Source organism: Arachis hypogaea, chromosome 7, assembly GCF_003086295.3.
Source record: "Arachis hypogaea cultivar Tifrunner chromosome 7, arahy.Tifrunner.gnm2.J5K5, whole genome shotgun sequence".
NCBI classification, from domain to species: Eukaryota; Viridiplantae; Streptophyta; class Magnoliopsida; order Fabales; family Fabaceae; genus Arachis; species Arachis hypogaea.
The window spans coordinates 79,588,636-79,615,808 of NC_092042.1; the positions used below are offsets into that span (position 1 = coordinate 79,588,636).

General features: G+C 32.0%; 3 protein-coding genes across 17 annotated transcripts; 1 reads left to right on the forward strand and 2 right to left on the reverse strand.

The window, feature by feature from the left end:
- The first annotated feature begins 8,178 nt into the window (after positions 1–8,178).
- Positions 8,179–13,701, forward strand: LOC112703613 (phosphoenolpyruvate carboxylase). The gene is made up of 11 exons (XM_025755150.3): positions 8,179–8,399; positions 8,796–9,001; positions 9,350–9,741; positions 9,837–9,921; positions 10,471–10,693; positions 10,786–10,889; positions 10,983–11,076; positions 11,154–11,308; positions 11,397–12,395; positions 12,478–12,864; positions 13,105–13,701. Exons 2-11 carry the CDS (start codon positions 8,834–8,836, stop codon positions 13,405–13,407), a joined length of 2,910 nt encoding a protein of 969 aa, XP_025610935.1. The 5' UTR covers positions 8,179–8,399; positions 8,796–8,833; the 3' UTR covers positions 13,408–13,701.
- An 872-nt stretch (positions 13,702–14,573) lies between these two features.
- Positions 14,574–18,845, reverse strand: LOC112703614 (folate synthesis bifunctional protein, mitochondrial). Of its 10 annotated transcripts, none has more exons than XM_072199775.1 (6): positions 18,481–18,796; positions 17,267–17,380; positions 17,095–17,174; positions 16,884–17,023; positions 16,199–16,517; positions 14,574–16,111 (listed from the first exon to the last, which is right to left on the reverse strand). In XM_072199775.1, the coding sequence occupies exons 4-6, from the start codon at positions 16,948–16,950 to the stop codon at positions 15,037–15,039; spliced, it is 1,461 nt and encodes a 486-aa protein (XP_072055876.1). In that variant the 5' UTR covers positions 16,951–17,023; positions 17,095–17,174; positions 17,267–17,380; positions 18,481–18,796; the 3' UTR covers positions 14,574–15,036. The 10 variants fall into 10 exon arrangements, with proteins under 10 accessions (XP_072055876.1, XP_025610942.1, XP_072055878.1 ...); XM_025755157.3 differs by having other exon boundaries at positions 17,267–17,609; positions 18,481–18,775; XM_072199777.1 differs by having other exon boundaries at positions 16,884–17,003; positions 17,267–17,609; positions 18,481–18,755.
- A 4,149-nt stretch (positions 18,846–22,994) lies between these two features.
- Positions 22,995–26,412, reverse strand: LOC112703615 (uncharacterized). Of its 6 annotated transcripts, none has more exons than XM_025755161.2 (4): positions 25,797–26,410; positions 24,720–25,232; positions 23,333–23,572; positions 22,995–23,168 (listed from the first exon to the last, which is right to left on the reverse strand). In XM_025755161.2, exons 1-3 carry the CDS (start codon positions 26,046–26,048, stop codon positions 23,336–23,338), a joined length of 1,002 nt encoding a protein of 333 aa, XP_025610946.1. In that variant the 5' UTR covers positions 26,049–26,410; the 3' UTR covers positions 22,995–23,168; positions 23,333–23,335. The 6 variants fall into 6 exon arrangements, with proteins under 6 accessions (XP_025610946.1, XP_025610945.1, XP_072055880.1 ...); XM_025755160.2 differs by having other exon boundaries at positions 22,995–23,177; positions 25,797–26,371; XM_072199779.1 differs by having other exon boundaries at positions 23,293–23,572; positions 25,797–26,371.
- Between the last annotated feature and the right edge of the window lie 761 nt (positions 26,413–27,173).

The window sequence follows — 27,173 nt, forward strand, 5'->3', positions numbered from 1 at the left end:
TGACTCTGTAGAGTATTTTTTTAATGTCCTAAGTCATTAGGACATTACAAATTTTTATAGTACTTCTAACATCTTTTAAGTCATTTTTAAAATTATTTTGTATAGAATAAAATATTTTTTTGTGGTATAATTTAAATAAATTTATTTAAAAAATTTATAAAAAATATTCATGAGCTATTAAAAATGCACAAAAGAGTATTCTATGAAATTCGAATTGATAGCTCACTAATATTTTAAAGAAGTCTCGTAATAAAATATTTTGTTAGCTTTTTTTTAATGCATGAAATAAAATATATATTTTTTAATTTTTAAATTATTGATTTTTTTAACCAATTATTAAATTTTTAATAAAAAAATGGACATAATTAAATCATGAGTAATTCAAATCTATTCAATTCGAATTACTATGTGCAGCGTGTGTGAGTGTAATTCGAATCAACATGATTCGAATTAGTGTGTGTACACGTTTGTTCATAATTCGAATCAACATGATTCGAATTATGTGTGAATAGAGTTCGAATGAACTTGATTCGAACTATATAGTAATGTGCGTTTGGTGGATTCATGAACCAATTTTTTATTTGACTTATTTGTGTAAAATTTCATTCTCCTTGGCTTATTATAGTGTTTTACCCTTTAATTTATATATACAAATTTTAGTAAATATAAACTAAATACATATTATGTTAATTTATGTATATAAATTTCGATAAATATAAACGTAAATGATGTACTTTATGTGTTTAAAATTTTGTAAATATAAATATAAATTATTATCATGTAATATTGCTATTTTTAAAATATATTCTTAAAATATAAGATAACAAATTACAAAACCCTTGTATCTATATGGAAAAAAAAACTCCTAAAATATGAGGATGGTACAACTGTTCAAAGTAGTTGAATCTTTAAGGCCTCTTAGACCTTAAAACCAACTATAGAATTCAATTTAAGAGTTAATAGTCAAATTCGTCTATAAAAAATTATCTATTCTTTAAATTAGCTTTTAAAAATTTTTTTTAATCATATTATTTTTTAAAAGATAAAACGTAAGTCAAATTAATCTTTTCATTGGTTAGATGATAACGGCTAATGATGTGTCACATTAAGTACTACGTAGCATGATGATGTGACAGGTTAATGTCACGTGTCACAATATGACTGTTGACGTGTCAGGTCAGTGACAATTAGCATGTCACGTGTCACTTGACATATAAAAAAATTATTTATAATTAAAATAGTCCCTGAAAGTTTTGAAGTGAGTCATTTTCATCTTTAAAATTTTAAAAATTAATCAAATTAGTCCTTATATAATTTTTTTATTTTTTTTATAATATTAAATTTGAAGTATTTTTTATAGTACTAATTATAATATTATTTCTTAATAAAATTTTCTTTATATAAAATAATAAAAATAATTTAATTTATTATAAAGTTATTTTGTCATTTGTATTTTAAATTTTATATTTTTAAATTATAATTTTTTATAGAAAATTTTTTTTATTTAAATGAATTTATCAAATTATTGTTAATTATATATTTAAAAATTTAATATTTTAAATCTTACTATATAATATAGTATTTTTTTAAATTTTTTAAAATTATAATTTTTAATATTATTTAATATATATGATAGAATTCAATAATTAAAAAACCAACTTGTAGGATCACTTGTTGAATTTTAATATTTTAATATATTTTTTTAAAGTAACTACTATATTTATAGAGTGGGATATAAAAGATTAAAATATTTAAAATAAATACTATATTTATTTAGTGAAATAAAAAATATAGTTTTAATATTTTAGATTTTACTAAACAAATATAGTAATTATTTTAAATGTTCTAATCTTTTATATCTCACTAAATAAATATAGTAGTTATTTTAAAATATTAAAAAAATTAGAGTTTTAATATTTTGAATTTTACTAAATAAATATTTTAATCTTTTATATTTTACTAAATAAAGATAGTAGTTATTTTAAAATATTAAAAAACTAGAATTTTAATATTTTAAATTTCACTAAATAAATATAGTAGTCATTCTAAAAAATTATAAACTTAAAATATTAAATTTTTAAATATATAATAAACAATAATTTGATAATTAAACTCGTTTAAATAAAAAAATGTCACTATAAAAAATTACAATTTGAAAATATAAAATTTAAAATACAAATAACAAAATAACTTTATAATAATTTAATTATTTTTATTATTTTATGTAAAAAAATTATTTATTAAAGGCTAAAAAATAATATTAAAATTAGTACTATAAAAAAATACTGCAAATTTAATATTATGAAGAAAAAATAAAAAAATTTATATAAAGATTAATTTGATTAATTTTTAACATTTTAAGAATGAAAATAATTTACGTCTAAACTTTCACGGACTATTTTGATTATAAATAACTTTACGTCAAGTGACAGGTGGCATGCTAGGTGTCACTGACCTGACACGTCAATCAATCATCTTGTGACACGTGGTGTTAACCTACCATGTCATTATGTCATGTGGCACTTAACGTGATATGTCATCATGTCCTTATCATCTAACTAACAAAAGAATCAATTTGACATACATTTTATTTTTTAAAGATTAATATGACTAAAAAAATTATTTAAAAACTAATTTAAAAAATGAGTGATCTTTTAAAGATGCATTTGATTATTAACTCTTCAATTTAATGTTTTAAACTTCAATTTAATGTTTAGTTGAAACTAATCACATTCTACACCTCATTTACTACTTTGTGAATTGTGATTGTCTTCATATTTTCTGTGAGTCTAAATATCAGATTGACTCTTATGCTCTTCCATAAAATATTTTATAGAAATTAATTATTCGTTTTAATACATTTATTATTGAAGAAAAAAACCTAGAGAGTTATGATTATTGAATCAAAATTATGACAATGCATAAGTAGAATATTTAAACAAATCAATTCCTTTTGTCTAAATACCTTAAAGTTAGTTGCATTGATTTATATATTTATCTGATAAAAAGAAATTTTCTATAGGATTTTTTTATTTTTATTATTTGTTAATGACAATAAAATTTGAATCTATAACATTTTTGCATACTATCTAACCTCATCAGAGATAAACAAGTCCTAGCATAGCAGCAGCTTAAATGGAGGTACAATTAATTTAAGTTTTCATCTTTTGTTTGGATATTTTTTCATATTTATTATTATTTTAATTAAGACAATTTATTATCTATAGTTCTTATAATTAGGATACGATATTTTTCTTATAGAAAAATACTAGACGATCAAGCATATTTTGAATTAAGTTTTTAACGAAATTTTTACATGCTCCTTTCTTTTAAATCTAGGTGGATATGTTTTCTTTGTTATAGTTATCTTCTTTTTCTTCCTTCATTATTATTTTTTTTTTTTTTTATTATTATTATTTTCTTTTTTTTCCTTCTTTTTCTTTAATATCGTTATCAAGATTACCATAATCATCTTTTTCTTCTTTTACGCATTTTTTTTAACGTTGTTGTCATCATCACTTCTATTACTACCATCGTCGTCATCATTATTAGTGACGGACCCAAAAAATTTTAATTGTAAAGATAAAATTATATTAAAATAAATTTTGTTAGACATTAACATTTATATTTATACTTTTATCTATTTATATTTAATTATACTATATATAATAGGGTATGGAAATTTAAAAAAGTTGATCACAACTTTCTATTCAAAATACCTTCCATTATATATAATTTATAAACAAATATATTTTTATTTCCAAAATTTCAACTTAATTAAATTATAAATAATTTATCATCTTAACTAATTTTATTTTTATTACTTTAACACACATTTAATATATAAAAGTCTATATCAATGGACGTATATGCTAATTTATAATTTAAAAATAGAATTATATATAAAAGGTATAAAAATTAAATTCTATATTCTTAAATAATTATTCTATTACTTATTACAAATTCTAACTATTGATTATCTCCTACTCAATTAAAAAATTCATTTACATTGTTATAATATTTAAGATATAAAAAATTTATTAACAATATACAATTGTTACAAATAAAATTATTTAAAAATAAAAATAAGAAATATTAATTAATAGATACATAATATTATTTTTTATTTCTTTTTATTTTTTATAACAAAAAAAAGTACTAATAATTTTATTTATGGTTAAAAATTTATTTTTAATTTGATAATTAATTAATAGGTTAATTTTAAAAAATATATTATTATTTATTAATTTTTTATTAAGTCAATTTATTTATTTATTTTTAGTTTAATACTAAATTAAATTTGCAAGATGAAATAAAATGCGAACAAATAAAGACAACATAATAATTTATAACTAATTATTGGAGAAAAAACAATGTAACAACGGGGACAATGATATATTTATTATGGGTAGTACTGGGGAGCCAATGGCTTAAATGTACAATGTGTACAATGGGCTAAACCTTTGGCCATCCACACTATCCAGAATAACCATCTGAATATCAGGATAATAAACATCTCATGTCATCAAATCACTCATCCTAAAAACTTAAGTTAATTTTAGAGTTCACCAAAGATCGAACCCTTGACCTTTCAGATCTAGAACTCTAATACCATGTCATGAACCCACTCATCCCAAAAGCGTAACCTGACAGGACAATGTAACACTAATGATCATATCTCTAATACTTCCTAAACCTCTATTGTACACATTGTACGCTTAGACTATTGGCTCCCTATACTTTTTCATTTATTATATATAAGGAAAAGTATGAGGAGCCAATAGAATATTTGTACAATTTGTACAATGGAGGTTTATGGAGTATTAGAGATATAACTATTAGTGTTATCTTTTCTCATTAGTTGAAACTTTTAGGATGAGTGGTATTATGACATGGTATTAGAGTGTTAGATCCGAAAGGTCAAGAGTTTGATCCTTAGTGAACCCTAAAATCAGTTTAATCTTTTGAGAAGATGTCTATTATCCCTAGTATTCGAATGGTTATTCTAGATAGTATGTGGGATGTTCATTTTGTAACTCTAACCCATTGTACACATTGTACAAATAATTCATTGTCTCTCCAACGAAATCTTATATATAATTATATATTTTTTTAACTCTACGAGGGTAAGGACCCCTCACTCCTTAACTTTAGTCTGTTCCTGATTGTTGTCATTATGATTGTCTTCTTCTTTTTTTTTTTACATTTTCTTTTATTATTATCATCATCGTCCTCGTTGTTTCATCTTCTTTTCCTAATCTATGATTCACTAACATGGGATATGATATAAAACAAGCTAACACATAAATTTTAAAATTTTATAAGATATGAAACACACACACATATATATATATATATATATAATTTAAAATATTTTTAGATAAATTATAATGATATTTTGAAATTTTATTGATATTAAAACATAGACTAATTTTAAAATTAATTTTAATATCTTATTTTAATTATATAAAATATTTAATATATTTTTTGTTTTAATAAATAATAGAATAAAATACTATTTTGGTTCCTAACGTTTCAAATATTCTATTTCTATCTCACAAACTTTAAATAGGTTCAATGTGGTCCTATAGTTAAATTTGATACTAATAGTTAACAAAATAAATGACGTAGGCGTTAATAACGTTATTACTTATTAGTTAAGTCATATCTTCTTCCATGTGAAAACATAACCAAAACTTTCTTATAACACTTCTTCTCCTCAATTTTCTTTTTGTACAAAACTCCAAATCCTAACAATCAATTACCAACATCTCAAGATCAAAGAAAAAGTTTTTATATTAATGATCGTTGGTGGATCAATCTTACTTACATACTGAAATCGAATGTTATTGACTCTTTAATATGCGAACTGTTTGTGTCAAATTTAATAGTGGGACAATATTGAACCCGTTTAAAACTTTTTTGGGATTGAAATAGGATGTTTAAAAGTTTTTGAGATTGAAATAGGATGTTTGAAACGTTAGGAACCAAATTAAGATTCGGCCCAAATGTTAGGGACCAAAATAATAGTTTACCCTAAATAATAATATATACCATTTCTAAATTTATTTCAAGAATACATATTAAGAATAAGACTAGACACACTGACACGTAATGATATTTAGGTATGCCCAAACATGTCCAGAGAAGAATTTTTTATTTTTTATGAAGACACGGTTGGACACAGCAGACATGCGTGTCAGATGAGTATCGATGAGTGTTATGTCTGAAATATATCTGACATATGGACACAGCAACTCATTGAAGTGTCTGTGCTTCATAGCTCTTAATCAACGAAATACACATAGCACCCAAATAATAAAGTACCTTCGCAGCAAAAAATTGTGTCCTATATATGCAAAAATTTATATATTGTACCAATAAAATATGCATAATACATAAATTTATGTGCAACATATAAATTTTTGGAGGACTATATAACTAGAACAGTGACTCACCTAACTAACAAAATACATTCACAACAAAAATTTGTGTGCTATGTGAAAAAATTTTGTTATACGCAAAAATCTTTTTACCAATAAAATACGCACAACACATAAATTTTTTAGTGTACAATACAAAAATTTTGGTACATAGCATAGACATTTTGATATATAGCATACAAATTTTTAGAGGACTACATACCTAGAACATTGACTCACCCAATTAACAAAATATATTCGCAGTAAAAATTTGTGTGCTATATCGATAAACTTGTGTTATGTGTAAAAGTTTTTATGTTATGTTTTGAAAATTTGTGTGCTATATCAATAAGTTTTTGTGTTTTCCAACTGAAATTTGTGTGCTGCAGAAAATAAAAAAAAGAAAAAATAGTAACATATGCACGTATTTTTTTACTGATTTTACACCAACTTAATTATAAAAACACTTGTACATATAACATCACTATTTTTTATAATGTTTTAGAATCACATATAACAAAGAATTTGTCTATTAAAGGTTAAAAATTGAATCGCTTGGATATTATGAATGAAGTCAATTTTATTTAAAGGATTAAGTACGATTTTGGTCCCTATGATTTAGGTCAAAAATTTTATTCATTCTTAATCTTATTTTGTATTTAAATTTGTCCTTAAAATATTACTAGAGAGAGAGAGAGAGAGATATGCACGGAAGAAAAAGCAAAAGAAGGAGGGGGAGGAAGAGAGAAAAGGAAGATGGCAGTGCCCAAAACCGTCCCACCGCCGCATCTTCGCCACTTTCTTCGATGAGATAAAAGAATGGAAAGAGAGGGAGAGAAAGCGCTCGCACTCCAGAATAGAAACAACGATGCAAGAATCGAAAGGAGAGATATGAGGGGAAGAGGAAGGTGACGATGATTTGCCTCCTCAAGACAATACAACTCATCATTGCCCCTGCTTTTGCGTTACTGAACTCTAATCGTGCCTCTCTTTCTGCCACTTCGCCACTAATCTTGTCATGCTATTTTACTTCTTGTCATTCTTGCCGTACTGCTCTGCCATGGTCGTCAAGCTGCTTCTCATTCTTGTCGTAGTGTTTCTCGTAGTATTTTTCGGTCTTAGTCATTCTGCTTTAGTTTTTGGTCTCGTCATATTGTTCTATTTTTTTTTCTCTTTTCCTTGTTTTTTCTCTTATATTTTTTTGTATTTTTTAAGTGTTTGATGTGTGTGTAGTTAAATGAGAATGGAGATGAATGACGTCGTTGTTTTTTGTTGGTGTAACAAAAAATTCTTTGCTTTTTTCATGATGATATTATCTCAGCCATTGTTACTGTTAACCAAATGTTTGATTAAATGGACTACGACAATGATAGAAAATATTAGTGAGAATGTGAGAGAAAAAAATTATTTTAGTCCGAAGGATAATTTTAAAATCAAAATCAAGTTAAACTTTACAAACCAATTTAAATGCAAAAAATTAAAAATAAACAAAATTTTCAATCTAAATTATATGAATCAAAATCGTACTTAACCCGTCACAAAAAAAATAACCCTTATTTAAATCAAAACCAACGGACACAATAATTCCCGTTAAAAAAAATTGCATACAAATTACCAAATTAAAGTATCAAAGAAAAAGTAAAGAATCATTGGAAACTGAGAATGGCATATTCGACCTCAAATCGAATAATGATGACTAGATTCACCTCAGGCCTCAGCACAACACTTTTCTTTCTTTAAACATTTAAATATCTACAAGGAAAAAATATATATGTAGTTTATAAAAAACAAAAAAAAAATATTTTGTTCGTGTATGTAACAAACGTCCCCACCATTTTTGTGTATATAAAGACAAGTCCTGCTTCATCACTTTGCTACATCAATCTTAAAAGCATTTCACTCTTATCTCCCCTTTCTTCTGACACTGCTCCTTTCTTCTTCTTCAGTGCTTCTTCTTCCTCGTATCTATAGACAAAGGTAATAATTAAGAACCGTATATATCATAGCATAGGATTATTATTAACTATTCATCATGGGGTCATGCAAAGATCTCTTTTTTTTTTTTTCCTTTTCATAACCCAATTTGTATGAACATTTTTATTTTTTTTTGTCCATGTTACACGTGTCATGCAGATATCAAATTGTAGATGTCAACGTCTCCTTAAGTTCCTTATTATTTGGGAGGGTTTGTTTGGATTAAGAATCTATGGATGTTCTTTTGATTAGCCCCTTGGTTTTAGCTTCATTGATTTGGCTCTGTGCTTTCTCATAATTTTTTAACATGATGCTGTTGTGTGTTTCTATGGGTTTTGGTTCTCGTTTTGATCATTGTTTGAGACCCTTTTTAAATGGTGTTTTGTGAATACTCAACAGAGTGAAACGACATAGAGAGAAACAGAGAGAAAGCAAAAATGGCGAATAGGAATTTGGAGAAGATGGCATCAATTGATGCACAGTTGAGGCAATTGGCACCAGCAAAAGTGAGTGAGGATGATAAACTTATTGAGTATGATGCTCTTCTTTTGGATCGCTTCCTTGATATTCTTCAAGATTTACATGGTGAAGATCTCAGAGAAACGGTAAGTTTAAAGTTTATTTTTTTTTTCTTTTGTCAATTCTCAAACCCTGTCAGTGATTTCATTTAATGTTCAACGTTTTGATATGTTTTGGTTATTATTTCAATGTTTTTGTTTGGTGATCAAATTTGTATTATGTGGGATACTATGGTTGGGTCCATTATTGGTTTTGAAAAACATTTAAGGAAATAAGGCCTTCTATTAGAGGAAATCTTAGAGTAAGAAAGGGAAAATCATAGAATATATGATCAATTTTTCTTTTCTAGATTCTGTTATATTGAAATTCTCGTAACATTATGAGCTGGAAAACTGTTTCACAGTGATGGTACTAAAATTGTTCATCTTGTGAAGGTTCAAGAAGTGTATGAGCTTTCTGCTGAGTATGAAGGGAAGCATGATCCTAAGAAACTTGAAGAACTTGGCAAAGTGATAACCAGTTTAGATGCCGGGGACTCTATCGTCGTAGCCAAGTCCTTCTCACACATGCTTAACCTTGCCAACTTAGCCGAAGAAGTTCAGATTGCTCATCGCCGAAGGAACAAGTTGAAGAAGGGTGATTTTGTGGATGAGAACAATGCAACCACTGAATCAGACATTGAAGAAACTCTCAAGAAACTTGTATTGAACCTGAAGAAGTCCCCTCAGGAAGTTTTCGATGCGCTGAAGAACCAGACAGTTGATCTGGTTCTTACTGCTCATCCTACTCAATCCATTCGTAGATCATTGCTTCAAAAGCATGGAAGGTTTGTATCGAATATAGTTTTGCTGCTATATTCTTCAATTTTATTCATTTTATTTGTTTTGACATTGATTTCTCCATTTTGGATGCTTTCTTCAGGATCCGGAATTGTTTATCTCAGCTGTACGCCAAAGACATCACTCCTGATGATAAGCAGGAGCTTGATGAGGCTCTGCAGAGGGAGGTAAGTGACGAAATCATTCGAATCTTTCTCTTTTTTCGGTTCTTGTTAGATAGAATGTTGGACTTCTAAACTATCTATAATAAATTCAATTGCACCTTTAGATATGAAATTACAATATTCGAACTTAAAATAAACTGGTAATTCATATGCTATCTGATCTTTCCCATTAGAACAGGACAAGTACATTTCAGCAATGCAAACTAGAAAGCAATTTTGGTGATTTCTTTTTCTTTCTTAATTTGTGTACTTTAATAGTACTGAAAATATACTCCTAAGATATTTATTCAATCAAGAATATAGACAATGGTATCAAGTGCTTCATTCTTTATAATTCCAAGATTTTTTCTTTTTGAAAGAAAGAAAGAGCTCAACACTTATAGTGGAGCTTATTTCAATCGAAGAATTAAAATAGAAACGAAGACAACTAAAGTAATTCCAAGATTCATTTTCTCACATGGTGAAGCATTTTTATTAATCATCTGTGTTTGAAGTTGTTCTGCAGAGAATTATATCTCCGATAAGCTTCTTATGTAACTTTTGTTTGTGTAGATTCAAGCTGCATTTCGAACGGACGAAATCAGGAGAACTCCTCCAACACCACAAGATGAGATGAGAGCAGGAATGAGCTACTTCCACGAAACAATTTGGATGGGCGTGCCGAAATTTCTGCGTCGGCTCGACACAGCTTTGAAGAACATAGGGATAAATGAGCGTGTACCTTACAATGCTCCTCTTATTCAATTCTCATCTTGGATGGGTGGTGATCGCGATGGTATGATCTTAATTGTTGCAAGAAACATTCTCTCAATGTACATTAAAAATGGAAGGGTCAGCATATAATTCATGTTTGATATGATGATTCAGGTAATCCAAGAGTGACTCCTGAAGTGACAAGGGATGTTTGCTTACTAGCTAGAATGATGGCTGCTAATTTGTATTATTCCCAGATAGAAGATCTTATGTTTGAAGTAATTTAGGCCTCTCAATCTTGCATCCTTCTGTCTAAACAATGATCTATTATTTTGGCTTCATTTTCCTGATTTCAGTTGTTATTTCTGTAGCTGTCTATGTGGCGCTGCAACGATGAGCTACGCGTTCGCGCGGACGAACTTCACGGATCATTCAAGAAAGATGAAGTTGCAAAACACTATATAGGTATGTATGCAAGGTTACATTGCAATGGAGCTAAAGGTTACTTGTCTTGAAGCTTAGAAAATGTGTTTGTGATGCAGAATTCTGGAAAAAGATTCCGGCAAATGAACCGTATCGTGTGATACTGGGTGATGTGAGGGATAGACTGTACAAGACTCGGGAGCGGTCTCGCCATTTACTCGCTCAGGGGTACTCTGACATTCCAGAGGAAGCAAGTTTCACCAATGTGGAGGAGGTATATTGTTTTTGAAAGCAAGAGTTCAACACAATACAGTGTGTTTTGAGAAGCAAATACTAACTACGAGAGTTAACAATATTTGCAGTTCCTGGAGCCTCTTGAGCTATGTTACAGATCACTGTGTGCTTGCGGCGATCGCGCAATTGCTGACGGGACCCTTCTTGATTTCTTAAGACAAGTTTCCACCTTCGGACTGTCACTAGTAAGGCTTGACATCAGGCAAGAGTCGGACCGTCACACGGACGTGATGGACGCCATCACAAAGCATTTGGGAATCGGATCCTACCAGGAATGGTCGGAGGAGAAGAGACAAGAGTGGCTTCTAGAAGAATTAAGCGGGAAGCGACCGTTGTTTGGACCTGACCTTCCAACAACTGAAGAAATCAGAGACGTTCTGGACACATTTCATGTCATAGCAGAGCTTCCAGCAGATAACTTCGGAGCCTATATCATATCAATGGCAACCGCACCGTCCGATGTGCTGGCGGTTGAGCTTCTTCAACGCGAATGCCGGATCAAGCATCCGTTAAGAGTTGTCCCGTTGTTCGAGAAGCTTGCAGATCTCGAGGCTGCTCCGGCCGCCTTGGCTCGCTTGTTTTCGGTAGAATGGTATAGAAACAGGATCAATGGGAAACAAGAAGTCATGATTGGGTACTCCGATTCCGGAAAAGATGCCGGAAGATTCTCTGCAGCATGGCAGCTGTATAAGGCTCAAGAGGATCTTATAAAGGTAGCCAAGAAGTATGGGGTCAAGCTAACAATGTTCCATGGTCGTGGCGGGACGGTTGGAAGAGGAGGCGGGCCTACTCACCTTGCTATCCTCTCCCAACCTCCGGACACTGTCCATGGATCGCTTCGTGTCACGGTTCAGGGTGAAGTAATTGAGCAGTCATTCGGGGAGCAGCATTTGTGCTTCAGAACACTTCAAAGGTTCACTGCTGCCACCTTAGAGCACGGTATGAACGCCCCAATTGCACCGAAGCCAGAATGGCGTCAGCTTATGGATGAGATGGCCGTCATTGCCACAGAGGAGTACCGATCAATTGTGTTCAAGGAGCCACGATTCGTCGAATACTTTCGCCTAGTAAGATATCTTCACACAATAAAAACCATCAACTTTCCATGCTAAGTAACTAATCATTGTTGATCTCATATGATGATTGTAGGCTACCCCGGAGTTAGAGTACGGAAGGATGAACATTGGAAGTAGACCGGCGAAGAGAAAGCCTAGTGGAGGCATTGAAACTCTGCGTGCAATTCCTTGGATCTTTGCGTGGACGCAGACAAGGTTTCATCTTCCGGTATGGCTAGGCTTTGGAGCTGCATTTAAAAATGTTATTCAGAAAGATGTTAGAAATCTCAACATGCTACAAGAGATGTACAACAATTGGCCTTTCTTTAGAGTCACCATTGATTTAGTGGAAATGGTGTTCGCGAAGGGCGATCCGGGTATCGCTGCTCTGAATGATAGGCTTTTGGTTTCTAAAGATTTATGGCCCTTTGGGGAGCAGTTGAGGAACAAATATGAAGAAACTAAGAAACTCCTCCTTCAGGTAATATTACTTTTCCAATGTAACATTTCTTAATTTTCAACTCATTCCCTAAAATGAATTTTGTTTAAAGGTGGAAATTCACATGCAGTTGTCTTCACTTGAAGTTGATAGTTAAGAATTGTTAGATGATTTAACATGTTTGATTCAAGATCATTGAATGTTATATCTAAACAGTCTTCAGATTGAATGATAATTAGTGATTCAGCAAGCTGATATCTGTTTCTCTGCTGCACTTTGTAGGTGGCTGGACACAAGGATCTTCTAGAAGGTGACCCCTACTTGAAGCAAAGGCTCCGGCTGCGTGATTCCTACATCACTACCCTGAATGTTTTCCAAGCTTACACATTGAAACGCATCTGCGATCCGAACTACAACGTGAATGTGAGGCCACGCCCGCGCATATCTAAAGAATCATTAGACATCAGCAAATCGGCCGACGAATTAGTCTCGCTGAACCCAACAAGTGAATATGCTCCGGGTTTGGAAGACACCCTCATCCTCACCATGAAGGGTATCGCTGCCGGAATGCAGAACACTGGTTAAGAAAGTTTGAGTTATTGCAACCTTCTCCTTTTCCTTCCCTTGTATTTGGTGTTACTTGTTTTTCTTTTTCCCTTATTCGACTCTAAGTTTGTTCAGAAATCCTAAATTTAGTTACATGCACCAAAGCTGAGTGCTGTTCTTCTTCTTCTTCTTTCTTTGTAGTGTTGTGTTTTTACTTATCTTGCTGTATAATATGGTTTGCTTGCTATAGGCTAGCTACCACACAAAATGAGTCAATGAAACTGAATTGTTATATTTCAATGCGGAAATTATGCAAACTTTACTTTTTTTCAATACTCTTTTGTTCTTAGCATCTTTCATGAAACTCTTTCCATTTCTTGTACGTAGAAATTTAGACACCAAAATTAGTGTATGGCTATGGTAATCTCAATTCAAATAAGTGTATTGAGCAACAGAAAAATTAGAAGCTTTGAAATTTTGATGAATACAAAAGTCCACTTTAAGAACAGCGTTTTGGTACCTAAATATCTCTCTATTTCTAAGATACAATAATATAAGATTTCATCCATCACTCATTAACAATGGTGTCATCCATGTGTTTGGCCATAACGATTCTCTTATGAATCACATGCAGCCATATTTCTAACAAAAGAAGCATCTCATGCTTTATTGGTGATGCATGGAAATTAAAATAATAACCTTTTGGTGAAAGATTTCTTTGCAAATTTACTCTCATTGTCTTTTATGGCTATAACTTTTCCTCTTTGGAACGTTCAATCTTTACAAGCAAGTCAAGAATCTCCAGAAATCGTCCCTAAGGTCTTGGGCGAAAATTAAAGTCGTCCCCACCCTTTTTTCTTATTAAAATCATCCTTAACGTTACAAAACGTTATAAAATTATCTTTTTCTACTTCAATTTTATTTTTTTTTACCAAATTACCTTTATTAAATAATAAAAATAAAACCTAACCCAACCCCAACCCCCCCCCCCTTTGGCTCCCAACAAGATTCATTAGAAGAAAGGAACATCAAACTTAAGGTTATTTTTGAAAATTTTTAAATGACGGAATCTCCTGTAATATATGGCTATATATGGTCCCAAACCGTGGAAAGCTAAAAGCAAGAATCTTATTTCAAGTTATTCATTTTTCCTATGATTATTAACTATTTCATGAGTGATTAGTTACTTTTTTGCTGCAAGTAAGTACTTTGACATCCACCTTTCTTTTCCTTTCCTCCTCCTGGGATATAACAGATCCTTTTTTTACATATATGACCAAAAATATATGTCAATCAAAAGCTACAAGTGACCAAGGTTTATGGGAATTTCTTAGTTGAATAGAATTGGGTCAAGAGTGAAGATAATGCACATGATAAATTTTTATTGGTGGACTTTTTCTATTCTGAAAAAGAAAAAACGCAATCTTCACTCTTCATTACTAAAGTTTATTCAACACTGGTAAGGACATGCTGATTATTTTGGGTGTGTAAGCTTTATTCCCATTGGACATACACTTTCATTAATTGTACTCCATGCTTCTCTGCTCCAGTCAGTGTTTTACATGACCTTTAGATGCGAGTGACATGACAAACAAAATTAGCAATGGCTTTGTTGCATAAAGCCAAGTCCATGTATAGAAGAATTCAGCATCAGAGTTGGTGACAAATTCATTGTCTAGATTCCATGGCAGAACGTTTACGTTTTAGAATTGCATCGCAAAGCTTCACAGCATCACAATTATCTTTGACATTATGCACCCTGACAATGTTAGCTCCAGCCAGAACACCCGCTGTTATAGAAGCAATGGTAACAGGATCCCTCTCAACAGCAGAAGGTCTGGAACAAATGTCACCTAGAAATCTCTTTCTTGAAGGTCCAATAAGTATAGGAGCACGAGAGATGGCAAAGCTACTCTTGGCAATCTCAGCTCGGATAGCAGGAAGTCCTGTGAGGATATCCAAATTGTCTTCAGGTTTTTTTGAGAATCCGATACCAGGGTCAATAATGATCCTCCATGCTGGGATTCCTGACAGTTCTGCCTGCCTAACCCTTGAATATAACTCGGAGGACACCTCCTTGCAAACATCATCATATTTCAGGTTTTCACTGCTCTGCATAGTGCATGGATCCCCCCTCATATGCATCGCAACATAAGGAACATCTAGATCTGCAATGACCTTGAACATATTAGGATCTAACTGCCCTGCAGATACATCATTTATAAGATGAGCCCCTCTACTAACTGCTTCTGAAGCAACATCAGAGTAGAAAGTATCAACAGATATGAGCTTTCCCTCTAACTCAGGCATTGACTTTACAGCTTCTAGGACAGGGATTAATCTACTTAATTCTTCTTCAACAGAGATCCTAGATGCCTTTGGTCGCATAGACTGAGCACCAATATCAATTATATCTGCTCCCTCTGAAATCATTAATCGAACTTGCGATACAGCAGATTCCACAGACGGGAAATTCCCCCCATCACTAAAACTATCTGGGGTCAAATTAAGGATGCCCATAACGGAAGTTCTCAAGGACCAATCAAGTAAGCCATTTGCAACAGGCATTACCCTACATATACCTTCCTGTCCAATAAGTGATTCCCCGCCTAATTTTTCCCATAATTCAAATAGTCCACCAGAATGGCTCGAAAATGAATGCCAACTAGCAACTGTATCATTGTCAATAGCTGATCCCAGTAAATCCACCAAAGGGGCGATAACAAAAGGCCGCTCCCAAATTCTTTCATGAGGTATATTGAGAATATCAGATCTGACTTTATATTTACCATAGAATAAAATGTCTAAGTCGATTGGCCTTGGACCATACCTTATTCCATCAGTTCGCCCGAGGTTCTTCTCAATTCTTTTGAGCGCAGCCAATAATTCATGTGGACCTAGTTTAGTAACAGCTCTAACTGCAGAGTTGATAAAGCAAGGTTGATCAGTAATGTATGCTGGTGCTGTCTCATACAAACAAGCATGCCTTGTGACCTGTATGCCTGACTTCTTCATCATTTTCAAGGCTTCCTTGAAGTTATGAACCCTATTACCTACATTACTTCCCAAAGCAATCACCACATCCTCATCTTGTGAGTGAGCTTCCACTGAGGAATTTTGTGCTGTGTGAAGACAGGAGAAGCTCGATACTGCATTCAAAATCAAAACAGATCAATGAGGACCACAAAATAAATATATAATTTAGAAACAGTCCAATTGAATAAATCATACAAATAAAGGGGGGAAAGGGGGGGAATAATTCATTCATGCTCTACAACTTGATTCCGAAGTCTTATGATTAAGAATCTTTGGCTTTTAAAACTTTAACTAATGAAAAGCCAGTCAATGACTAATACAGGAATAAGACCTTTTACAGTTACAATATCTAATTCACCACACACATGGATCTAATTTGATTTTTGGTATATGGTCATAGAAAATTCAATCACAAAAAAAGATTTGATGAAGCTTTACAAAAAGGTAGCTTGGTTGAGAAATTTAATTCTAAACATTACCATTAAGATACTTTTTGGCCGTGAAAACCTGATGCCTGGGCAGTCCCAGACACTTCAGTATACCCATCTGAGCAGAGGCTTCCGTCTTGGAGAAACTTTTAAGTGAAATATGCCACCTCTCTGGTTTATTGAATGAATTACTACAAGAAGGCGGCATGGTAAGGAACCAATATCAAGAACCCTCAAAGCACATAGATAAATAGAAGAAAACCTGATACGCTTTCAAGGACTGATCAGCAGCCTCTTTTCTCTTATCACCATACTTGATTTCGGCCATAATAGTTCCCCTTCCTGCAAATGACAAAGAAAAAACAATCAAATTCCAAATTCCTCAAATAGAAAGACGTCAGAGAGAATGAAACGAGAGAACAAAATCAACTCACATCTTATAAAAGAAGACACTAGGTACACCACCAGAACAAGATGGAATAAGGTATTCATCAATAAAAACCATGATATCAGTGCAGATATCAGTCAACTCAGATTCAACTTTGTTCCTATAATCCTTAATCATATAAGTAACCACCATCAAGACTTCAAGTTTAAATAGGTACTAATTTTATTCCTCATGTGAAGTGTGTATGCTACACAAATCAGTTGCAAGTTCCCAATGATATCCAAAATGCCTCTTGTCACTTAGGTTGCGAGAACCGAACCGGTCAATGAACCGGTAAAATAACTGGTTCATTGGTTTAATGGTTCGACCGGGATTCAACTAAAGTTCAACTGATTTAATTAAATATTAAATAAAATTATTAAAAATTCAACATATAAGTCCAAATATTTAAATTTAATAATTTTTAACCTAATAAAATTTAAAATTTCACACTTTTACCTAATAAATTATCAACAATTTATCAATAAAAGTTCATAAACAACAAACATCAAAGTTTATAACTAAAGTAGATCAAATCGCACAATAAATGACAAACATAATGTTCAACATAGAGCCAAAAAAATTTAACCATCAGAAAATCAGCAGCCAACAAAAATTTAACCTTCAGAAAATCAGCAACAACATCATTCATTTCCCATAATCAGCAATAACATTTCAAAAAAATCAGCAACTCAAAAAAAGCAGACATTAATAAAATCATTATTATTAACTCAGCAACTGAAACTTAAACCCTGCAACTCATAATTAAACCTAACTTAGTAACTCAGAAGACCATCAAAAAATCAGCAACAACATCATTCATTTCCCATAATCAGCAACATCATTTCAGAAAATCAGCAACTCAAAATAAACAAACATTAACAAAATCGTTATTATTAACTTAGCAACTCAAACTTAAACCCAACAACTCACAATTAAACCTTACTCAGCAACTTAGAATTAAACAAGACCATCAGAAAATCAGCAACAACATCATTCATTTCCCATAATCAGCAACATCATTTCAGAAAATCAGCAACTCACTAAGCAAATATTAACAAAATCATTATTATTAACTCAACAACTCAAATTTAAATCCAGCAACTCACAATTAAACCTAACTCAGCAACTCAGAATTAAACAAGACCAACAGAAAATTAGCAACAACATCATTCATTTCTCATAATCAGCAACAACACTTGAGAAAATTCAATAATCAACCATAATTAACGGTGGCTGCGCGATGGAGGGGAAGGAAGTTGCAAGGTTGCTGTGCAACGGAGGGGAAGGAAGATGCGACGCCGCGACGGTGGCTTCCAAGTTCGCAATTTCGTCGGCAGCGGTAGCAGGCGGTGGCTGGACGAAAGTGACAGAGGAGCAGGAGCTTGATGAGAGGAGGTCGGACTGGCTGTGTGTGAGGGAGGCAAGAGCGTGTTTTGGTTAGGGGGCAGGGGCTTAGGGCTGGGGCTGGGGCTGGGGCTGGGGCTGGGGCTGGTAAGGGTTACCGTCGGTGCCCTAATGTGCTACAAAACGACGCCATCTAAGCTCAATTCAAAAAACCGGCCAAATTATGGTTCGGTTCGACCGACCAATTCCCAACCGATTTGACAGTTTAAGAGCGATGTTTGAATTCTCCGATTTTTACATCTGTCCAATTCGCTTTTTTCTTTGGTTTACGATTTGACAGGTCGATAGGAACCGATTTTTAGAACCTTGATAATCTTTTGTTACACAATTTGACTAAATTTTGATGACAGAATGCACCTCATTTCATCAAGAAGGGGGCAGATGGGGAATTGGAGATAGGGTCGAGGGGGGTAGGGGTGGGCAAAAAAATCCAAATTTTGGATTTTAATCCAAATCCAAACCAAATCATTTAAAAAAAACCAATTTTAAACAAAAAAAAATCCAAACCAAATTATATTTATTTTATAATTTGATTTTTGATCTAATCCATTTAAATGGTTTTAAATCCGGATCCAGATCCAGATCCAAATTAAGATCCAAATCTTAAAAAACTAATTTGATTGAATTTAATTGACAAAAAGATTAGTACGTAAAATATTTCTCAATGAATATATTTAATCATGACTTTATATTTTGTACCTATTTTCATTAGAGTTTTATAGCTTAATTATTTTGTATTCATTCTCTTATATCTATAACCATACAAATATATTACTTGATACCAGTACTGAAGATATTATCAAGTGATGTTGATAAAGACATGATTTAAAATCTCCCAAATTGGATTTACGAGCAACCTCGTTGACCACAATCTCTTGGTTATTTCTTTCACGTTAAAATTTTCTACAAATATAAGCATCATGTCGCATAATTGGCGCGGTACATATCTAAATGCAAAATCTCATGCCATTGATTTAATATAATATATTAAATAAATAACTATTTTAAGTATATACTAAAATTAGTCATCAAGATAGAATATAATATTAGAATATAAAATATATATTAATAATAAATTAAATTACACACATATATATAGATTTTTTGTGGTATTCTTTTGATGTCTTGAAAATGATTAAATGTTATATAGATTAGTTATTGTCATTAGATTTATATAGAACCAAATTCTAGTTGTAAACTTGTAATGAACCTACACACTTTAAAATGACTTTAGTATTAATTTTACTTTTAAAAAAATTATGGTTTGAAAATTAAATTTCTAAAAACTGGTTTCAAAAGTGGATTTTTTGTTAAAATATCTAGTTTGAAAATTGGATTTTTAAAAACTAGTTTTAAAATTGGATTTTTGGTTGAAGAAACTGGTTTTAAAAAATCTGGTTTTAAAGCTGGATTTTATAAAAAAAAAAACCAAATTTTAGATTTGAATTAAAAAAAACCAGATTTTAGATATGGATTTAAAAAAAACCGAATTTAAAACCGGTTTTATATGTAAAACTGGATTTAAAACCGGTTTATAAATAAAACCGGATTTAAATTATAAAACCGATTTAAAATTGGTTTTTATTTTTTCAAACCGGTTTAAAACCGGTTTCTCTCTTCAATCCAGTTCTGGTTTGGTTTTATGAACCATAAAACTGGTTCTGAAATGGATCCAGTTTGGATTTACAAAAATCCAAACCATGCCCACCCCTAGAGGGGGGTATCCGGCATCGACAAATGGGCTTGGCTTTAACTTTGGTAGAGATTAATGTGAGCAAGCCCATTTACTCAATCTCTTTGGCATACGGTTTAAAAAATATATCTGGCTTATACCCAAAAATAAAAAATAAAAAATAAAAAAACATATCTGGCAAAAAATTTAAGGTTCTGAAAATCAAACCGGTCATCAAACCGCTTAAGTTATTGATTCATCGGTTTAGAGATTCAACCAGTTTAACTGAAATAATCGAATTATAATAAAATAACATATCAAATTTTAAATAAATATACAAAAATATAAATATATTCTGATATAAATCTTAAATATATATAAATTAAAAGTATAATTCCAATTAAAATCTCATAATCACATTTAAATACAATGCATGAGTCAAATATTAAAAAATATATCAAAGGTCAAAATTTATATACATATAAAATTTATAATATTATATGAAATTTAAGATAATTACGAAAAACAAAAAAATTATTGAATTAATAAAATCAATAATAAATATTCAATCATCTACTTATCTAGTTAATTCAATTCATCTATTTTTTCGTTAAAAACAAAGATGAAAAAATTATTTTTTCTATAACAAAAGATTAGTCAAAATCAAGGTCCATCCATATTCATGTGTGAACTTGTTTTATGCTATAATTTCACTTATCAAAGCATGCCAAACATCTCTCCTCGTTTCACCTCCCAAATCAATGAATTCCAATATCCAACTATTTGACTTAAGTATGATATAAAGTAGAACTATCAATTATTATTAGACAATGATATTAAAAATTTAAAATGTAGCATCTGATGCTCAATGGAACAAAGCATACTTATTGTGAGCAGAAGAAATGGAAACAGCAAAGTCAAAAAGTGCAAACCCTAAAGGCCCAACCGTTGCATTCTCTACCTTTAATTGTTGTTGTGTAAGATCCATTCTTATGGCTCTCTTCTCTCCCAATAAGTCAACTACTTGAACGTGTATTTGAAGTTATCAATAGAAAAAAATAACGATCCATTTCTCCTTGCAGAAGAACTATTCTAAACCCCTCCTTCTACTCATAATGAACAAATAGAAATTCTAACAAACTTTTAACAAAATTTTCAGCATAATTTTAATAAAGATTAATAAAATTTTCAGCTAATCACAATTTTAGCAAAATTTTAGAACAATTTAACAAAGATTAAACATCTTTTTTCAAAAATTAACCAAAAAGAAAAAATACAATAATTCTTAGGTGTTTCTTAGTTGATACTCTCATTCATACCTAAAAATCACCGGCAATCTAATAACAATACAATCTAATTACAATATCACAGTAACCCACAGCAACTCACTCCAATCTAGTAATCTCAAGTCTCAACAGTCAAAATTATTCAACAATTATTCAATTCAGTAACAAATCCACAGATTAACTAACAACAATTATTCAGCAATTATTCAACCCAGTAACAATAGTAAGGTTTACAAACTAACTAACAAGTAACAAGAATTATTCAACAATTATAGTTTAAAAAAATTAATACCTAGAACTAAATGCTAGAATAGAGCAAAGCATATCCGCAGCAAGAAAGGAACATGGCACGACCGAAGGGCTGACGCGATGGAACAGAACTGGCGCCGACGAGACAGTGGCCGTGCGACGGAGGCAGGAGGCGAGGCCGGCGACGGTGGTTTCGAAGTTCAAGCGTGGCTGCACGATGGAGGAGAATAACGTTGCGACAGTGGCTTCAAAGCTCCAAGTTGCGACGGCGACGGCTGCTTGCCGGTGGCGGGACGAAAGTGAAGGAGGAGCTCAATGACGATGAGAGGAAGGGTGATGGCCTGATGGGAGTGCTGCGCGTGTTTGCCGTTTTGGAGAGTCAGGGTTGGAAGTGGGATGTTGGGTAATGGTTAGGGAGTTCCTCAATCCAAACGGCAGCGTTTTGGAGAAATTTAAAAAACCGGACAGGTCGCGGTTCGGTTCAACTGACCAGTTTCCAGCCGGTTCGACAGTCCAATGACGGTTTCTTAAATCTCCGGTTTTGGCATCTGTCCGAACCACTTTTACCATCGGTTTACGGTTCGACCGGCCAGTTTGAACTGGTTTTCAGAACCTTGGGCAAAATCATAATTTCACTCAATTATTTTGAAATAAAATATTGTAATCCCTTATATACAATCCTTCACCCGCAATTGTGTTACAACTTACAAGCACTATATAGATCGATGACAAATAACGAAGAGAACTAGAATTCAATTCAGTAGATTAATATGGTGTTTCATTATTTAAATTTAACAAATAATAGCGTGTAATAAAAATGATTTCGTCTTATTCCAACTGAACCTCTTTGTTCCACCTCCTACTATAATATATGAACGTGATATAACCCGATTATGTTATAGAATTGACTAATTATATGATTCTTAGTTTCTTGGATAATAAATAAAATAAAAAAGATAGAGGCACCGGCACACGCGGGGGTACACACATTTTATAATTACCATCACTCGTTGTTTCATATCATTAAAACGCCAAATATTAACAGGAATCCAAATTCATACCACTACATCATGCAATATTTCTTTAGCTTTGAAATGTGCAACAGTAATGTGGTGAAAAAATTGTCAAAAAATCATAATGACCTTTAATCGAATGATTTGAAAGTTCATGCTATTAAACTCTTAACAAATGGTACGAAGCACTTCATCAGTTGCAAATTTGTGACACTCAGGGTCCTTGCAGAAGAACAGTAACTCCGTAAAAAATTAGTCATCTCTCTACCAAGGCCATGAAAGCTGAAAAATCTGAAATCTGAAATCAGAATTCAAAACCTCACAGATAATACTTTCTTTGAAAGAAAAAATTGGCTGAAACATTTCTTTGAGTAACATCCAGTTCCTCTAGATTTAACCAATATACTTGTACAAAACTGAATCCAGGCAAAAAGGTGACTTTTGACCTTTCAAGAAGACTCTGTTTCTGTGCTACCATTGTTTTCTTTAAGAGCCTCAGAATTTTCACTTGCGACTTGCTCCTCTTGCTGTGCTTGCTCAGGCTTTGCAGGTCCTGGACCAGCTGATACCTTCACCATTGATGGTCGCAAAAGTCGGTCACCAAGTTTAAAACCTTTCCTGAATTCTTGGATTATGATGCCATCCTCAAACTCAGTTGAATCCTCGCGCATAATTGCTTCATGTAGCTTTTACAAGTAAATTGCAAATTATAATTTATCAGAAAAATTTATCATATCAATCAGTCTTTCATACCTCTGAAGATCACTACATGAAATATTCAAAGAGACTAACGTATTGCGTTTCATTCAATTAAGTGGCTGATGCAAGCGATTTCAAAGTTCTATATCTTACAGCAGCCAGCTAAAAATAGTTCTCTAAAAATATGTGTTGAGATTCACATACATAATTTGCTACAATGCTCTCCTTTTTTTTGGCAATTTTGTCATACAGATTCAGACTCACCAAGTTGGCTCAAAATAATCAAGAATTGCCGAGTTAAAAACGAATCCAGGTCTTCATGAAACCTGAATAAGCTTGATTAAGTGTTTGAAAAAGTTGATTGAATTTCGAGCCAACTGGTTTCTGTGCCTGCATCAATCATGTATGACATCATTATGCCAAAATGCAGAAGAAATGATGGGGCCAACAATATACTTCTAAAACATTGAGATAATTTTCATATAAGGAGAAAAGGACTTCAAAATCTCAGTGATAATCCAAGGAAGACAAATCATATTGAACAAGTCAAACAGAACTCAATATGTTTGGATTAATGGTAAGTAATGCAGTAGAGGAGAATGGAACACAAGGTTGTGGAATGGAACAGGAAAATAGAGTAATTTTTTTTACTTAATTGTTTCAATAAAAAAAAATAGGTTCTATCACAAGACACCCAAATCGGGAGGACCAAAAAATTGGAAATTGTAATGGAATCAGGAGGAAATAATTCCATCACTAACATTCCATCCTACTAAAATTTAAGCAATTCAAACAATGGAAGCTATTAAAATACCTTGGACTCCATTTTCATCTCAAACCAACAAACCAGACAGGATAAGAGCAAAGTGTCCCCAAATGAAATTGACAATTACACTGGCTATGGGTATTTTATACTAAACTACTAACACAACTTAAATAAATACTAACTGTTTCAAAACTATCCTACTATTAAAATTTTAAAAAGAAAAACAAGGGCGGGAGGAATTCTATTTTTGGACAAAACATTATCACCTACATGATAATAAGATTTTCTCCTCAATTGAAAAGTCAAATTTGTTTGACATCCTGGAAATAAAAATAAAATAAAATAAAATAAACTGATTACCAACTTACCAATGGATCAAAGGGTTTTCCAACTGTCTTAACTGGTTCAACCCCAAGTGCAGTAAGAATTTCCATGAACTGTTTATATATGCTCTGATAGCTGTTGTTTATTTTCTCCTCTCCTTCTGTCTCCACCTTGATCTGAGTTTTTGCTCTCTCAAAATTATCCAAGACAGGCAACAAGCTCTCCATAACTTCCCCCTGTGCATTAGTGACCAGAGAAAGGCGATCTCTCTCGGTTCTCTTCCGGAAATTGTCAAAGTCTGCACTAATCCTTAGAATCCTATCCTTCTCTATTGATAACTCTGCAGATAACGAAGCTATTTTCCTTTCAAGACCTATTTTCTCATCTTCAATGGACTTCAAATATGATTCCAGCTCGGCAACTATGGCTTCATTATTATTAGCTACCGCTTCTTTGTAAGACTGCAGTAACTCTTGCAAGGGTGAAGATTCCTCACTTTCATCAGCCTCACTAACCTCATTATGGCCAGCACTGTCCTCTACATCAACAGCACCATCCTGTTACAAGAGTTCACCAGAAAATTGAGCTAGAACATGGAAAATCAACTAATCCTAAAAACTCTTGACTCATCATTTTCTTTATCCGAGATAATCAAAGTTGCAAATATCAAAGATAGGTATGCATTGTGTGTGATTCTTAGATAAGCTTCTTAAAAGAACAAAACCAGAATATTTTTGTTTTCCTTTTTCAAAATAATCTATCCAACCACAATCTAAAGTTCATAATTTCAGAGTCACAGTTTGCCCAAAATAAATTTGTATTCTGGAACGGTCCAAATTATAGCTTTCCTCAGGTATCATAAACAATTAAAATAAAACTATCATATATTATCAATTTACCATTGAATATCGCCTCAATTTTTTATAGCATCACAAAATGCAAAGTATGATACACACTACTTCAAAGTAAGTGAACATAAAAGTCTCTCATTCCAGTACAGTCCTTCTCAAACCAAGAAATTTTGCAATCCAAAATTCAACTAGGTTCCAATTTCACCCAACCACACAAAATTTGAAAGGAAACAAAAAAAGAATTTAATTTAATTCCAAATTGAAACTCACCTCAAGCTGAAGCTCAGGTTCTTGAACTTGAGGCGAGGCCTCGGTGTCTCCTTCGAAAGCGAAAGGGGCGAACTTCGTGAAGCGCAGGGAAGGAATTGAAGGGAACCGCAAAGTGGTCCTTCTGCGGGTAGCAGTTTGTCTGAAAGAGGGAAAGGCGACGCATGAGGGCTTGGTGGCGGCGGCGGAAGAGGAGGAGGAGCGCGGCGGCAGGATACCTGGCCGGAGAATGGGGGTTCTAAAGACAGTGGCCATTTTGGAGAGAAAAATGAAGATTGAAGAGAGGAAGATAAGGGGAGGGAAGTGAGAAGTGGAACTGTGGAAGGGGAAGTGTTAGCTGTCAGGTGGCGAATGGGGTAATTACTGTGGAAGACATTGGTGGGTGATAGGGCTCCGTTCGATGGCCTCTTGGTATTTCAATCTGACGGTTCACCTGCCTTCGTTTTGCCTTCTGTTTTATTGGAAGAGAAACCTTGAGAAAGATCTCGAAGGATTAATAACTACTACTCTGCTACAACAATGAACAACAGTGATAGGCTGATAGCTAAAATTTAATAAGTAAAAAATAACAATGTGTTGTGATAAGAATGAAATGGAGGACCTCATCTTTTTCATACGGAAATGTTACGTTACTAAGGTCCTTATATTTAATAAAAGTGAATAAAAAAGCCTTTATGCATGTATAAATATAAGTATTTATTTAAAATTAGTATATGTTTTCGTATTCTGTATGAGATAATATATAAAATTATATAAAAAAAATTTGTTAAAATTTAAATAAAAAATATCTATAGTCATTATTATTATTATATATATTTTACAATTTAAAAATATTAAAAATAATTAATATTTGTTTTAATTAATTTGAATTGGGTGAATGGTCAATATGTAGTAGATTAGTCATCGACTTATCGAGTTAGAAAATTCGTAGAAAAAAATTGTATTTGTCTTTAAAATAGATTAATTTTTCATTAATAGCAATACTTATGGACTTTTGTTTTGTTAAAATTTACTTGGGATGACAATTTTATTTGTTAGTATCATGTTAGTATCATATTCATTCTTGAAGTCAAAACAATATAATCAGTATTGTTACTTGTTAAAACTTCACATTTTATGAAATGATTTCTAAATTTTCAAATTCATAAACTTATGTCATTACAAAAGTTATTAGATCGATCGATTAATATTTTTTGATAACATAGTGTACCGAAATACCATCGTTGAGTATTAACGTAATAACGTTAGTGGTTATAAAGAGATTTTTACCTTTAAATAAATTATAGAGAAATTAAAAACAAAATTGATTGCTATTTCTCTAACAATTTATTTATTTATTAGTTTAAATTAAAATTAAGTTATATATTCAATTTATATTTG